At 32.5% G+C, this 13,670-nt stretch overlaps 1 protein-coding gene across 6 annotated transcripts in view; it reads right to left on the bottom strand.

Moving 5' to 3' along the window:
* The window catches only part of STAG2 (STAG2 cohesin complex component), a 108,208-nt gene that overhangs the window by 48,304 nt on the left and 46,234 nt on the right, over nt 1-13,670 (bottom strand). For all 6 annotated transcript variants that reach the window (XM_006203981.4, XM_031671361.2, XM_072956804.1 and 3 more), the window contains 4 exons: nt 12,209-12,373; nt 6,545-6,641; nt 2,457-2,533; nt 368-572 (listed from right to left, as the gene is read on the bottom strand). In XM_006203981.4, the coding sequence (XP_006204043.1) occupies nt 368-572; nt 2,457-2,533; nt 6,545-6,641; nt 12,209-12,373 (544 nt within the window). The remainder of the gene's footprint in view (nt 1-367; nt 573-2,456; nt 2,534-6,544; nt 6,642-12,208; nt 12,374-13,670) is intronic.

Raw genomic sequence — 13,670 nt, 5'->3', positions numbered from 1 at the left:
ACCATGCATAAAGGTCATTTAGAACTGCATATCCAAAATAACAGTCTGCTTAAATTTGCTGTCAATATCCTCCTTGATAAAACATATTTCAAGAACCCAAAACATTCCTATCTACCTCTGCTCTTTCTGTGGCACAGTCATCAAGTAGGTTTAACATAAGTAAATTAAGTACAGTATGCCTGAACAGAACCAAAACTGAAGATGCCACCCCATTCCCAGTAATTTATGGGGGTTGGAGAAGAGAGGAGAGTGCCCTCTTAGGGGTTACTTTATAAATAAAACTAATTTATGTCACCATTATTTCTTTTTATGAAAATCATTTTCATCTCTAACCAAAATGCACAGAAAATATATCCTAAATACTGACCTGCCAGGGTGCTTGTATGTCGAAATGCTCTGACTTGTGAGTCAGACAATCCTGTAAGAAGTGAAATGACCGTATCCATCATGTACTCATCATATATGATACTATATTGACACTGCCGTACTAATACGCCAATGAATTCACAGAAACTGGATTTGAACTTCTTCCACTGAGGACCAGCCATGGTAAGTGGATAGTCTCCACTATCCTAAAATAGAAATTTTAAACAGTAATTTCATTTAAAAATGCAGGACTTAATAAAATTTTACTTGTTTTTGAAATACCTTAGGCAGAAGTTGAAAAGACTCCTTTATCTCATGTTTCTTCTACAATAAATCCTCAAAGTAGGTAAGAGAATAATATGTAAAAGGAGAGGTACCTTTGAGCACCTCTGCTCTTTTATTTAAGATCAAAATGGATATAATGAATTCACTCTAACCAATGAAAATACATACCAATTACTCAGAGGTTAAAAATAAGAAGCCTTTCCCATCAAAGCAAAACATTATTCTGATAAGCAGATACAAACTTACTAAATTTCTTTAAAATAAAAGCAAACCAAAATCAAACCAAAGTTATATTTTTTAATGAATTCAAAATGATGAAATGATATTCTCAGCCAGCCTAAGGGATTGATCTATGACTTATAAATAATTGAAGGATTACAATGTATGTTTTCATTAGCTTCAAGACATTAAACAGTCAGTAGACATAAACAATGGGATAATTTTTTAAAAAATGAAAATGTAGCCAGTATGGCCTGGAAAGACTAGTACTCAAGTATTCCTATATATAAAGATGGGGTATTCACCAGTGCGGATACACTGAGATTCTCCATAAATTATTAAAAACAAGTCTTAAAAATAAAAGCAGAGATCAACATCACACAGAACCTCTAAAAGTAAGAGTTTCTGACAAGAACGTCCTAGAAATTTAAGGTCATTTTATCAGTATGGTTTAGTAAATTCTTTAACAATTAAATTTTATTAGAGCAATTTTTAAAAGAATTTTAAGTCATGTCATACATAAGTTGAACTATGTGTCATCTGAGAATAAGTTCCTAATTCTCCACAAAAAGGTTTTCTTCCACGTTTTCTGACTAGCTCATTTAGTGACTATACTGAAAGGTATCATCTTAATTGTTGTTAGCAACTTGATTTGCTGCAATTTTCAAATCTTATTTCAGGACTCTTATCTAAAATAGCTGTTTCCTTTTAGTAAGAAAGTTCTCACTAAAACATTTAATATCAGAAGGTTAAAATAATACCACTTCTCATAATTACCTCTCAACTACTTAGAGACTGATTAATAGCACTTAGTGATCATCAAAGCCATTTTAACAACTCTTGTCTATCTTTTAGAATGATAGTTCCTTCATCCAAGTAAGCAGAAAAAAATGATCAAATAAACTCCAATGAGACAAGGCTTTCTACCCTACTGGTGCTGGAATACAGCTGTGAACAAAACAAGCAAAAATTTCTGCTCTGAAGGAGCTTGTATTATAGTAAATCTAAATATGTCTTTATTGGTAATAATACTTCAAAGACACCACTTCAAAGTGATAAAGGATCAACTCAAGTCTAAGCTACTATTTATTATGTATTTGTATTTTTCCTATTACTCATATTTGAAACATAAAGATCTTCAACAGTAAAATATATAAAATAAATATATATACACATTCCTTTGCCTAAGCTTCTACCTGTTCCCCAAATATTTACTGAATCTTTTACAACATCCTAAGGTATGTTCATAGACTCTTAATTTTATTCTTCCTTGAAATTGTAATTTTTGACAAATTATAATAGCTACCATTTACTATGTACCAGGCACTGTAAAATGCTAAGGAATTTTTCAAATATTACTGAATTCAATCTTCGTAACAGCCTTGTAAGTATTTCTAGCTCCATTTTACAGATGATAAAACTGATGTAAGATGACAACTTACCCAAGATCACATAGCCATCATTTGGTTGAATTTCTAATGCCAAAGCTCTTATCCACAACACTAATATTCAGAATTTAATACTTTGAAGACTAAATCAAGATCAACAGGCATAAAATTATCACAACACTTAGGGTAATAACTTACCTCATCAAACTCTTCAGTCATTTTTCGAATTATTTCAGAGTTCTGCATATGTCTAAACATTTCTGCTGTGACAACACCTGAAATATGAAAGTATAAGATGTTAACACATGGTAAAATGAAAAAATGGAGAACTTGCAAGTCAGTATCAAACACTAAAATGTCTACAATCACACAATTAGGGGTACTTCTTTATCACATGATCTTTACCATGATACTCTAACTCTATATAAATAAAGCACAAATGCCATTCTCATACACAAGAAAACAGCCTCACACTTCTGACATATCTTTTTGCCTAGCACAATCAGCCTTACCCATTTCTATCTGGCTTACTTTACTTATGCTTAGAATATGTACACTGGCTTAGACCCTTTAATATAAGGCATATGTCATCAAGCACGAGGCAGCATCCAGGGTAACATTTAAAACCTTGAGAATGAACCTGAAGATACTAAGGGAAAGAGTAACAAGGTAGAGTTCACTTCAGCCAGGTTTCCTTATTTAGCACAATTATATGTAAGGTAACTATATCCCATCATCCCCTAAAAGGATTTCAAATAAATGTAAGTAGTAAGTTGTAGTTCCTGCCCATCCAGAAACCTGTAATCTAGTTGGAAGTTTAAACAAAGAATAATGGGGGTGAGGGGGAGAAGGGAAAAATAAAGTATTGAAGGTAGTACATAATGTCCTAATGAATGGAAAAGCCAAGAAAGGCTACAACTCAGACCAAAAAAAGAAAAAAGATTTACATAAGATCTGCATTCCTTCACAGAGAAAGAATCTGATAAGGACATTTAGAGTTTTAAAGGAGGATGGGAGAGAATGATGCACATTACAAGAAGCAGTAAAAGTTAGCCAGGTCAAATATCAGGAAGGGGATTTCTAGGAGAAAGTTATATGAGTAAGAGACAATTCAGGAAGAAGATGCACACTTATGGGGTGTCAGATTTTAAAAAAAAATGTAAAAACTGAATTTTCTAAACCACATTTCTAATGCTAGATTGTTTATTCCTTGCCAGTTTTATCACTGAGTATCATAAATACAGTAACACCTAGAAGAAGAATGTCTTGGTACAGGAATACGAGATTTATTATAAAAATTAGAAATAATTAATAGATACATTTCAATTGACCAAGTTATATTTTGTATATGCATGCACATGTGTGTATGTCTGCGTGTGTAAATTTAACAATAGAACATCATAGTCTCTCCTTCCAACCCCAAATTTGAAAAGAAGAACCAAGCTCCTTCTCTGTGAGCATGCAATTTAAGACTTTCTAGTAGTGTAACAAAGCCAGCAAGAGTAGAACAGGAACTAACATCCATTGAGCCTCTTATGCACCAGCCATTTCAGCCCTGGTAACAAGCCTATTTAGCAGGTACTATAATCCTGGCTTTATAGATGAGGAAATTTATGCTAGGGCAAAGAGATGTTAAATAATTTGAGATTATTTGTCTACATCATGCTGCCCAGCCCCAGGTGAGATCAACTTCTACTGGTACTGTCGAAGAGCCCTTACTTACCACAACGTTTAAGAACCAAATGACTGTTTAAAATATTAACAAATTTGGAAGAAAGCACCATTTCCCTGGCTAAAGAAGCACATCCTCAAAAACCTTTCAAAGGATTTTTAATTTTTATCTAGAGCCATGGATGTATCTTCAGAACTTTCCTATACTTTCTACCCAGACACTATAAACTTGGCAATGCTAGAGAAGGACAACTAACTCAACCCCTGAAATAATCTCTATGAAATAAGCATTTATATATAAATAAATCTCAAAGCAAACTTACTGCATACGATTTGATAAACTCCTAAAGCCCCTCCTCTCATCTCATAAACCTAACAGCCATAAATCCAAATATAAACAGAAAACAAAGTAGCTGTCACAAACTCCATGCCTCATTCCTGAGGCAGGCGTGAAGGAGCCATCAGAACATCAGGTCAGATTCTACTGCCTTAAAAGTGTGGGGGACAATGAAGTGAGACTGCTAAAAACTGGTAAACCGCAAAGTGACAGCAGACCAGGAAAGAAGGAAACAATACTCGCCACAGAATCACCCACCAGGGTGTTCTGGAGCCATTCAGTGTAGGGTCAAACACCTCTACACACATCTCAATAGCTGCAGAAGGCATAACTACAGTAAAATAACTGACATTCATAATAACAATGCTAAATCCACAGGAAAATGTTAAAGTACACTGTATCTATTTAAACTTATTTCTAACTCATTTATAAAAGAATTCTATCAAAATAATTGAGTGTGTTTTCTAAGTACTTAATGACCTTAACTTTTGATTACCTGGTAAATTTCTCTGTATGTAGCTTCTCTGATTCTAAAATAAATATTATAGCATGTTGAAATCTATTTAAGTATTCAACACCTTTAATTTAAAAAAAAATCTTCACAATCTGGTTTGTGACAAGGTATATCCAAAATGTTGAAAGTTCCTGACTTATAAACACAATGATGCCAGAAAAGGAAATATATCTGATAAAGGGAAAATGCTCTTATTAGGGCTTTGTTTTAAAACTGCAATTCAGAAGCCCAATTAGGAAACTAAAACTGATCAAACTACAGTAAAACAGGGAAGGCTAAAGATAAAAATTAGAATTTCAACTCATCAAATTATTTCTGGCACCTATTCAGCTGTTCTGCAATCAACCTTCCATTTTCAAGGAATCTAAAGAGAAATGACATTGCTCTTGATTACATCACACAACAAACAGGTACTTGTACCCTTCTACTCCAGAAAGATGGACTGGACATAGACAAAATAAAAATAACATTAACTAAAGAATTACACTGGTTCATTACACTGTCATTATCACAACACTTCCTCTGAGCAGATTCAGTAGAATTTTGTAATACTGATTTACAGCTACCTTTAGCAAAAACTGTCAAGTAAAGTAGGCAATTCTCAAGACATTTTAAAAAATTTCTCAAAACTGACCACATTAATGGTATTATGAAGACCACAGACTCAAGAAGTTAATAAATTTGCCTACCAGGCCTCACACATGTAACATTTAACATGGAGGCTACACTGGAAGTTGTGATCAACCTCAAATAAAATTCATCAGTTCTTATAATGTTACTTGTTTTCCAATTCCAATGACAGGGTTTTTGAAGAAATTTTATAGAATTAAAGGAGTAGACATTAGTAAATTTCTTCTTGCAATCTTTTTTCAGATTTGCTTTAATCAGTCATTTTTTAACATCTTAGTTTTTTAGATCTATTTTTAGCAACCTTTCCTCTTCCTGACTTCTAATGCCTATGTCTTTGGTGCCATTTTCATTAAAATATGTAATACCCCTGGAAAACTCTGTAACATTTATTTGCTCATGTTATCTTCTAGAATTTCAAGGATGGGACAAGTACTGGGGAGATACAGAATAGATCAGAACCTGCCCATGATCTTGACTGACTTATCTACTAATCCAGATCAGGATATATGACTCTCCAATTTACACAATTTTGTCCCCCTGCCAAATGTGTATGCTAAACTTCTGTTCCAGGAAAGACATTTCTATATATTTTCTCTACTCTTACTTAAAAACCTTTCTAAATAAAGTATAAACATTTTAAATAAGACCCCACTCCCTACTCCAGAGTTTTTTTCCTTTTAGGAAAAAAAAAAACCTGGAGATTTCACCAATACCTTGCTTAACTTACTTACTTACTTACTGTTATTCAGGGCACTTTTTAATTCCCTACACTTTACATTTCCCTGCCACTTGAACCTGTATCTCTTCATTATCTTCTTCCTCCCTTCTTAATCCATTTCTTTGTTCCTAAAACCAGATGCTGAAAGTGGGAGATATATTTAATAAAAGTAACATAACAATTATAAATTGCCAAGTTTTTGGTTAACTTTCACATATGAAAACAACTATTTCAAGAGACTTCCTCTCTTACGTTGTTCTTTGCTTTTTTTTTTCCTTAAATACATTTTCTTTGGTTATAATGCAAACAATTCAGTATCTTGGCATTATTTTCCATGTAAATGGCTAATGTATCTTTAGGTGAAGTAAGAAGAGATCATTTGAGAACATTCTGCCTCCAAAATAAGTATATCTTACCTTTACAGCCTGAACACTGAATAAAAAAGTTGATGAGGTCAAGAAGTGCTATATCTCGGTCATGCTTGTATGACTCTATCCAATCATCTACCACCGACTACAGTAGAGAAGAGGAGGAAAAAACCATTAGCTTTTTCTTATGTTCCAAGAATTAATTAAGTCAGATTAAAGTCATTAAGATTCAGTATTAAGTGGTATCACATTACTTCAATAAATACATATTTATATACTGAAGTTTAAAGTTAAAATATAATAAAATAGAATCAAATTCAGTAAATTAATCACCTGATAGAACATAATGATGATCCATCTTCTACATTTTTTGCATTAAAAGGAATCTGACAACTATGGGATCCAACTCTATAAACTGAAATTATTTATTATTTCTTAGTGACACCATAGATGTCTTAGGAAACACTAAAATATTTTTGACTAAATAATGTACTAAATATTTTTAGCAAAATATTGTACTAAATAATATTTAAAATATTAACACTGCAATGGAATGAAACTTTTTTTTTTAATTTTAAAAAATGAATGCCTGAGGGAATGCAGAATAAAATAACACCTTTTTCCAATAGTGAGCACTAATTAATAGTCCCATATTAATAAGAAAGGCAAATTGAAGGCTAAATAGACATCAGAAGAAAGTAAGACAGTTCATGGATCTGGAGACTCGATATTGTTAGATGACAATACCCTCCAAATTGATCTATAGACTCAATGCAATCCCTGTCAAACTCCCAGGTGGCTTCTTAGCAGAAATTGGAAAGCTGATTCTGAAGTTCTTATAGTAATGCAAGAGATCCAGAAGAGTCAAAACAATCTTGAAAAAAGAACATAATCGGAAGACTCAACACTTCATGAATTATAAACTTACTACAAAGCGACAGTAATCAAGACAGTACAGTACTGACATAAGAGCAGATATGCAGATTAATGAATAAAATTCAGAGTCCAGAAATAAATCCTTAGATTGATGGTCATTTGATTTTTGACAAGGATGCCAACACAATTCAATAAAGAAAGACTAGTCTTTTCAACAAATGGTTCTGGAACAACTAGATATCTGTTATGTAAAAGAATGAGGTTGGACCCTATCTCACACTGTACACGATACTTAACTGAAACTGGATCAAAGACCTAAATGTAAGAACTAAAACAATAAAACACAGAAGTAAATTTGCATAACCGTGCATTAGGCAAAACCTTCAATATTAGATCAAAAAGCACAAGACAAAAGGAAAAATAAATTTGACTTACTCAAAATTAAAACTTTTTGTTATTCAAAGGACTCCATCAAGGAAGTGAAAAGATATCCCACAGAATGGGAGAAAATGTTTGCAAATCCTGTGTCTGATACAGGATTTGTGCCCAGAAAATATAAAAAAATACACTTAATAATTTTAAAAAGTCAAATAACTCAATTAAAAATATAGGCAAAGGATATGAATAGACAGTTCTATGTAAAAGATATAACAAATGGCCATTAGCACATGCAAAGACGCTCAATGTAACTAGTTATGAATGAAATGGAAATCAAAACCACAATAATATACCACTTCATAACCACTAGGATGGCAATAATTAAAAAATACATACAATAACAAATGTTGGCAAGGATTTGGAGAAATGGGATGCTAAAACACTGCTGGTGAAAATGTAAAATGGTGCTGCCACTTTGAAAAACTAGTTTGGCAGCTCCTCAAAAGGTTAAAGAGTAGCCAAATGACACTGCAACTCAACTCCTAGGTATATACTACCCAAGAGAAATGAAAACGTATGTCCAAAAACTTGTATAATAATACTCTTAACAGCATTATTCACAATGTCCAAAATGTGGAGACAAACCATAGGTATGTCAAGGGATGGATGGATTAAAAAATATATACATATGGTATAATCCATACAATGGAATATTATTTGGCAATAAAAACGAAGTTATAATACATGCCACAACATGGATGAACCTTTAAAACATTATGCTAAGTCAAAGAAACCATTCAAAAAGGACCATATATTGTATGATTCCCTTTATTTGGAATGTTCAGAATAGGTAAATTTATAGAAAATAGATTCATGGTTACTTAAACCTGGGGGCAGGTGAGGAGAAACTAACTGCTGATGGGCAGAAGGTTTCTTTCCAGGGTATTAAAAAAAAATTCTAAAATTAGATTGTGGTAATGGTTGTACAACTCTATGAATGTACTAAAAACCACTGAATTTACACTTTAAAAGGGTGAATTTTATGGTTTGTGATGTATATCTCAATGTAGCAATTTTTTTTAAATAACAGAACTAAAAAATTTAAGCAGTACTGGATTCCTTTGTGGATGGAAGAAATCACAACAAAAAAAAATTTAAAAAAATTTTTAATTAGGATAATAAATAACAGCTAATATAAAAAATGAAAAGTTATGAGGGGAAAATATATTAAGTTATATACCAATAAATATGGAATCTGGGTATGAACTGAATAAATAAAATATGTACAATTTGTTGTACAAGAAAGATAATATGATTACACAAAAAGAAAAGAAAAAGGAAATATTATCTAAGAATTACCTGGCTCAGAGAAACTGGACATATTCTAAAATTTTGCTTAATTTCTAGATTTCAGTCCTTTTCTAAATTTTACAGCAGCTTGTATAAGTTAATCAACTCAATTTATGAAAGAAATGTGTTTAAGATGATTTCCAAATATGATACAGGCAATAAGTATCAAGAGAATATATTAAGGGACTATGAAAGTTTTAAAACATCACCCCTAGTTGTTTGACATTGTTCCCCAAAAAGAAGTGGGGTCTATGCCCCCTTCTCTAGAACAGAGTACGGCGGAAATAATGTTTCCAAGATTAGGTCATAGGAGGCTACTCAATTTCTGTATTGGGTTCTTACAGCATTGGGGATCTAAATACTTCCTCACAGGACACTCTCTCCAAACCCAGAATCCATACTAAAAGAAAACAATGCCACATGGAAGGGCCATTGTAGGTACTCTAGGTTATAGTTACAGCTGAGCCCAGCCTTCAAGTCACTCCTAACTAGGCACCAAACATAAATAAAGAAGACTGCAGATGACTATAGTCCCTGTTTTTCTGACCTCCAGGCTTTCAAGCTATCTCAGCTAAAACCCCAGCCATCAAGGATAAGCAGCACAGAAGAGACAAATCTATTTAAGTTCTGTCTGAATTCTAGATCCACAGAATCACTAAGCATAATAAAGTGGCTGTTTTTTTACATCACTAAGTTTGGGGTGGTTTGTTATGCAGCAATAAATAACTAGAATGGCTATTCTTGTCAATAAAGATATAAAAAAAATTTAATGAAATCTCACAAAAAGATCACCATATCACATTTAAAAGTTATTAATGAAGATCAAGTAGAGTTTATACTAGAGTTTATATATGGCTGCTGTAATAAATACCTATTGAACACAAAGAGTAAAAATAAAACAAGCTATCACATTGAACTATATTTAAATATTTTAATCATATAGTATACTAAGAACTCATTCAACAAAATTCAACATCTATCATCTAATAGAACTAGGGACACATGCATGGTTTGTCCTTTCTTAAAATTTAAGAAGTATTTTAAAACCAACAGCCAGTCTTGTACTTATTCACTCTCCCTTATAATTACTGAAATAAGTATACTCTGGGAATACAAAAAAGTAACACACAGTCTTCGGTTAAGGAATGAATAATCTAGAAGCAAATACAGACATGTGCATAACTAAAATACAATATACTAAGTGCTACATTGGAAAGAGAAGAGTAAGAAAAACATTCATGGGTAGAAGGAGACAGAGTCCAAGAATGCTTCTCAAAAAAAGAGTGACATTTGATTTAGTCAATCCTGTACGATATGGAAGAGAGGAAAATAACAATATTCCATGCAGTAAGAAAAACTAAAAGAATGGTCTGGGGGCAGAGAACATACTGTGGCTATAAAACAGCAAGTATTCCAAAAGGAAGTTGGGGCTGGAACTTTTAGATAAGGAAGAACTCTTGAAAGTTTGTAAACAGAAGACTTCCTTGATGAAAATTGGTATTAGAAAGATAACACAAGTGGGAGTACACAAAACAAACTGGAGGTGGAAAAATGATTCAAGGAAACCAATGGAGATACACTGTGGGCATTCTGCTTTTAAGGGGAAAAGCACATTTAGAAACAGAAAAATGGCACAGAGGTACAATCTTAACATATGACAAACCATAAGCAACAGAAAAAAAGGAAAATGTTTATTCTTTAAACACTGAGATATCATTAACAAAAAGAAATACAAAGCTAAGCCCTCACAATTTCTATTAAAATTTCAGATATGCCAAAAAGTTAAAAAAAAAACAGACTAAACAAAAATAGAATAGCCTAATTAGCTGTGGATATAAGTTGAGGTTTCTGATGTTAACAAAAAACAAAAGATATCAGAAAAAAGATTAACGCATTTAGCCACCTAGAACAAAATATTAGAGAAGTATAATATAAATATAAAAAGGAAGGTGATAAAATGGTATATGATGTGACAGATAATTTATCCCTTCAATAAAACTAACCCAAAATGGGAACTACAAAGACGATAATTTTTTAAATTAGGGAATGACTAAATAAACCATGGCACAGTAATATAACAAGAAATTATTTTTCAAATATGTACACAAAATAATCATTTAAAACATTAAACAAGAAATAAAATCTACATCCTAATCACAGCTATGTGAACATAAACCATATATGCATAAAAGGTGAATTTGAATTTAAGAAAATACGTTGCACTGTGCAATTGATACTTCAAAAGCCAACAATTCTTTTTCATTTTACGTGTAAAAATGTTCATTAGTTTAAATTGATATTTTAAAATGTATTTATAAAATTACACATATTTAGATAACTCCATATTTATAAATAAGATTTACATTTCAGTTATTCATTAAAAACAAAAAGCTTAATGGCTAGCCCTCCCTAAACCATCCATGTGTACCTTTTGTTGATTAAAGTTAATTCCATGAAGGAAAAAAAAATTCCTTATTGCTTTTGTAAATTAAACAATTTCACTAGGCATGTATATTCTTTTAGTATTTATTCAATATTTAAAACCATATATGGGTTTAGCCTCCAGTGTAAAGCCTGAATGCTTTTATTGTCATAAAATTATGAAGAAGCAAAATTTAAGATGATTTGACAAGGATATGACTCCAACTTTTTACTCTTCAGCTAAGAAACAGCACAGGTAATAAAATTTGTAAAATACAACTGTGATCAAAATAATTCAGTTCACTGAAGTGGATAGTGATTTTATTAGGTCACTCAACCAAGAATTCTGTATGGGCAAAGGACTTCATATTTTAATAGCCACTACATAAATTCAGGGGAAACTGAAACCTCATAGTCAGGGTTCACATCAGCATATTTTTTGACCAAATAATTTTTTATTATGTGCCATTAAAAGAAAATAATGCAGCAGAAAATGACGAGACACAGATTAAAGGTCTTACGCCTGAATAGACAAATCCCTAGTTTTCTGACTAGTTTGTTGCTTTTTTCTAATAAGCAGTGTTAGAAATTTTTAAAACACAATTAGAAAAATCAGAGATGTATTTTACAGAAATCACTGAAGTTCAATATGTACAAATGAACTGGGAAGAACACAATAAATATTACCTGCATAGCACTCTTGCCCATTTTAACAACTTCAAACAACATCATGTTTTCCACTCCATTCTGTTGGTGATGACCATTCATTCGGTTTGGACCAGAAGGAGGTTTTCCTCCTCCATTTCCACCTTTGCCCTTTTCTCCTGGGCCTTTTTTGCCTTTTTTACAAGTCTGCATAAAAATATAAGTTGGTTAAATTATATCCTTATATCCTTGAGAGTTCAAAAATAAAATACAGCAGAAGCAGCTGATAGGATTCATAATTATAACATGCTTAAAACCTGACCTAAAGGGGAGTACCATACACATATGTCATAATAAAATGATATGGTGACAGCTTCTTTGTGGTATCACCTTTTTCATTTATACTACTATATACCACATGTGACACTGCAGGTAGGAGCACAGTCTCTGCAGACTAGCAGACTGTATGAGTCTAAATTTCTATCCCTGTTAGCTGAGGGATCTTGGGCAAGTTACTTAATCACACTGTGCTGCAGAGATTTCCTAACTTGTAAAGTGAGAATACAACTGCGCCTACTTCATAGGATTGTTGCTCTAGGGTGCAGGCTGGAGTGGGCAACAAGAATAATAAAACTCTATGAAATAAGTAACTCATAATTCAATATTTTAACTTGATGTCTATTGTTAGCCTTATAAATCATTGCAGTGCGTTGACAAAGGAATTCTAAACAGTATGAATGGGTGTATCAATCTCATTCTTGTTCTGGGCCCTCCCTCCAACACTTGTTTATCATGAAAATTCAATTAATGAACACTACGGAAATGAAGTCCCTTTATAAGAAAGTTGCTGATATTGGGAATAGGGACTTCTTAAATCGTGAAAAGGTTGCCTACCTGCCTTAGTTATAAAGTATCTCCAACAGCACTTATACCTTGTTACTAAAAAACAAGTTATTCCCTAACTCAGAGTATTCATTTCTAAAACGCTAGAATTGTATTAAAATATTTACAGATTCAATGATTTTGAAGGTCTCTTTTAGACCTATACATTTCTATGATCTAGAGCCAACAGTCAACAAACTTTCTGTAAAGTACCAGATAGTAAACATTTTAGGCTCTGCAGGCCACAAACTGTCTCTGTCACAATCTTTATTCTTACAACACTTTAAAAATGTAAAAACCATTCTTAGTTTGTGGGCAGTACAAAAACAGTCCATAGTTTGCAGATCTGTGATCTACTGCCAGGTCTACAAACTTATTTCCACTGACAGTCTGTATGTTTCTATACTTTGTTCCATAAAGGGTCCTTCCTCCTTCTTCAAGAGTCCAAAACCACTCTACTCTTAAGAACTACTTCAAATCCCTTCCTAACAAATGAGAGATACTACTTGTTAATTTACATTATTTTGTTAATAAGATTCAGTCTTTGTGAACCTAAGTCATTAATTACTAATTGTAGAATGAAAAGCTTTTGTCCCCAGGCTTTTGTCTCCAGTAAAAGGAA

The sequence above is a fragment of the Vicugna pacos genome, chromosome X, assembly GCF_048564905.1.
Source record: "Vicugna pacos chromosome X, VicPac4, whole genome shotgun sequence".
Lineage (NCBI taxonomy): Eukaryota > Metazoa > Chordata > Mammalia > Artiodactyla > Camelidae > Vicugna > Vicugna pacos.
Note: the sequence above shows the minus strand (reverse complement) of the source record. Positions and strands in the feature narration are given on the sequence as shown.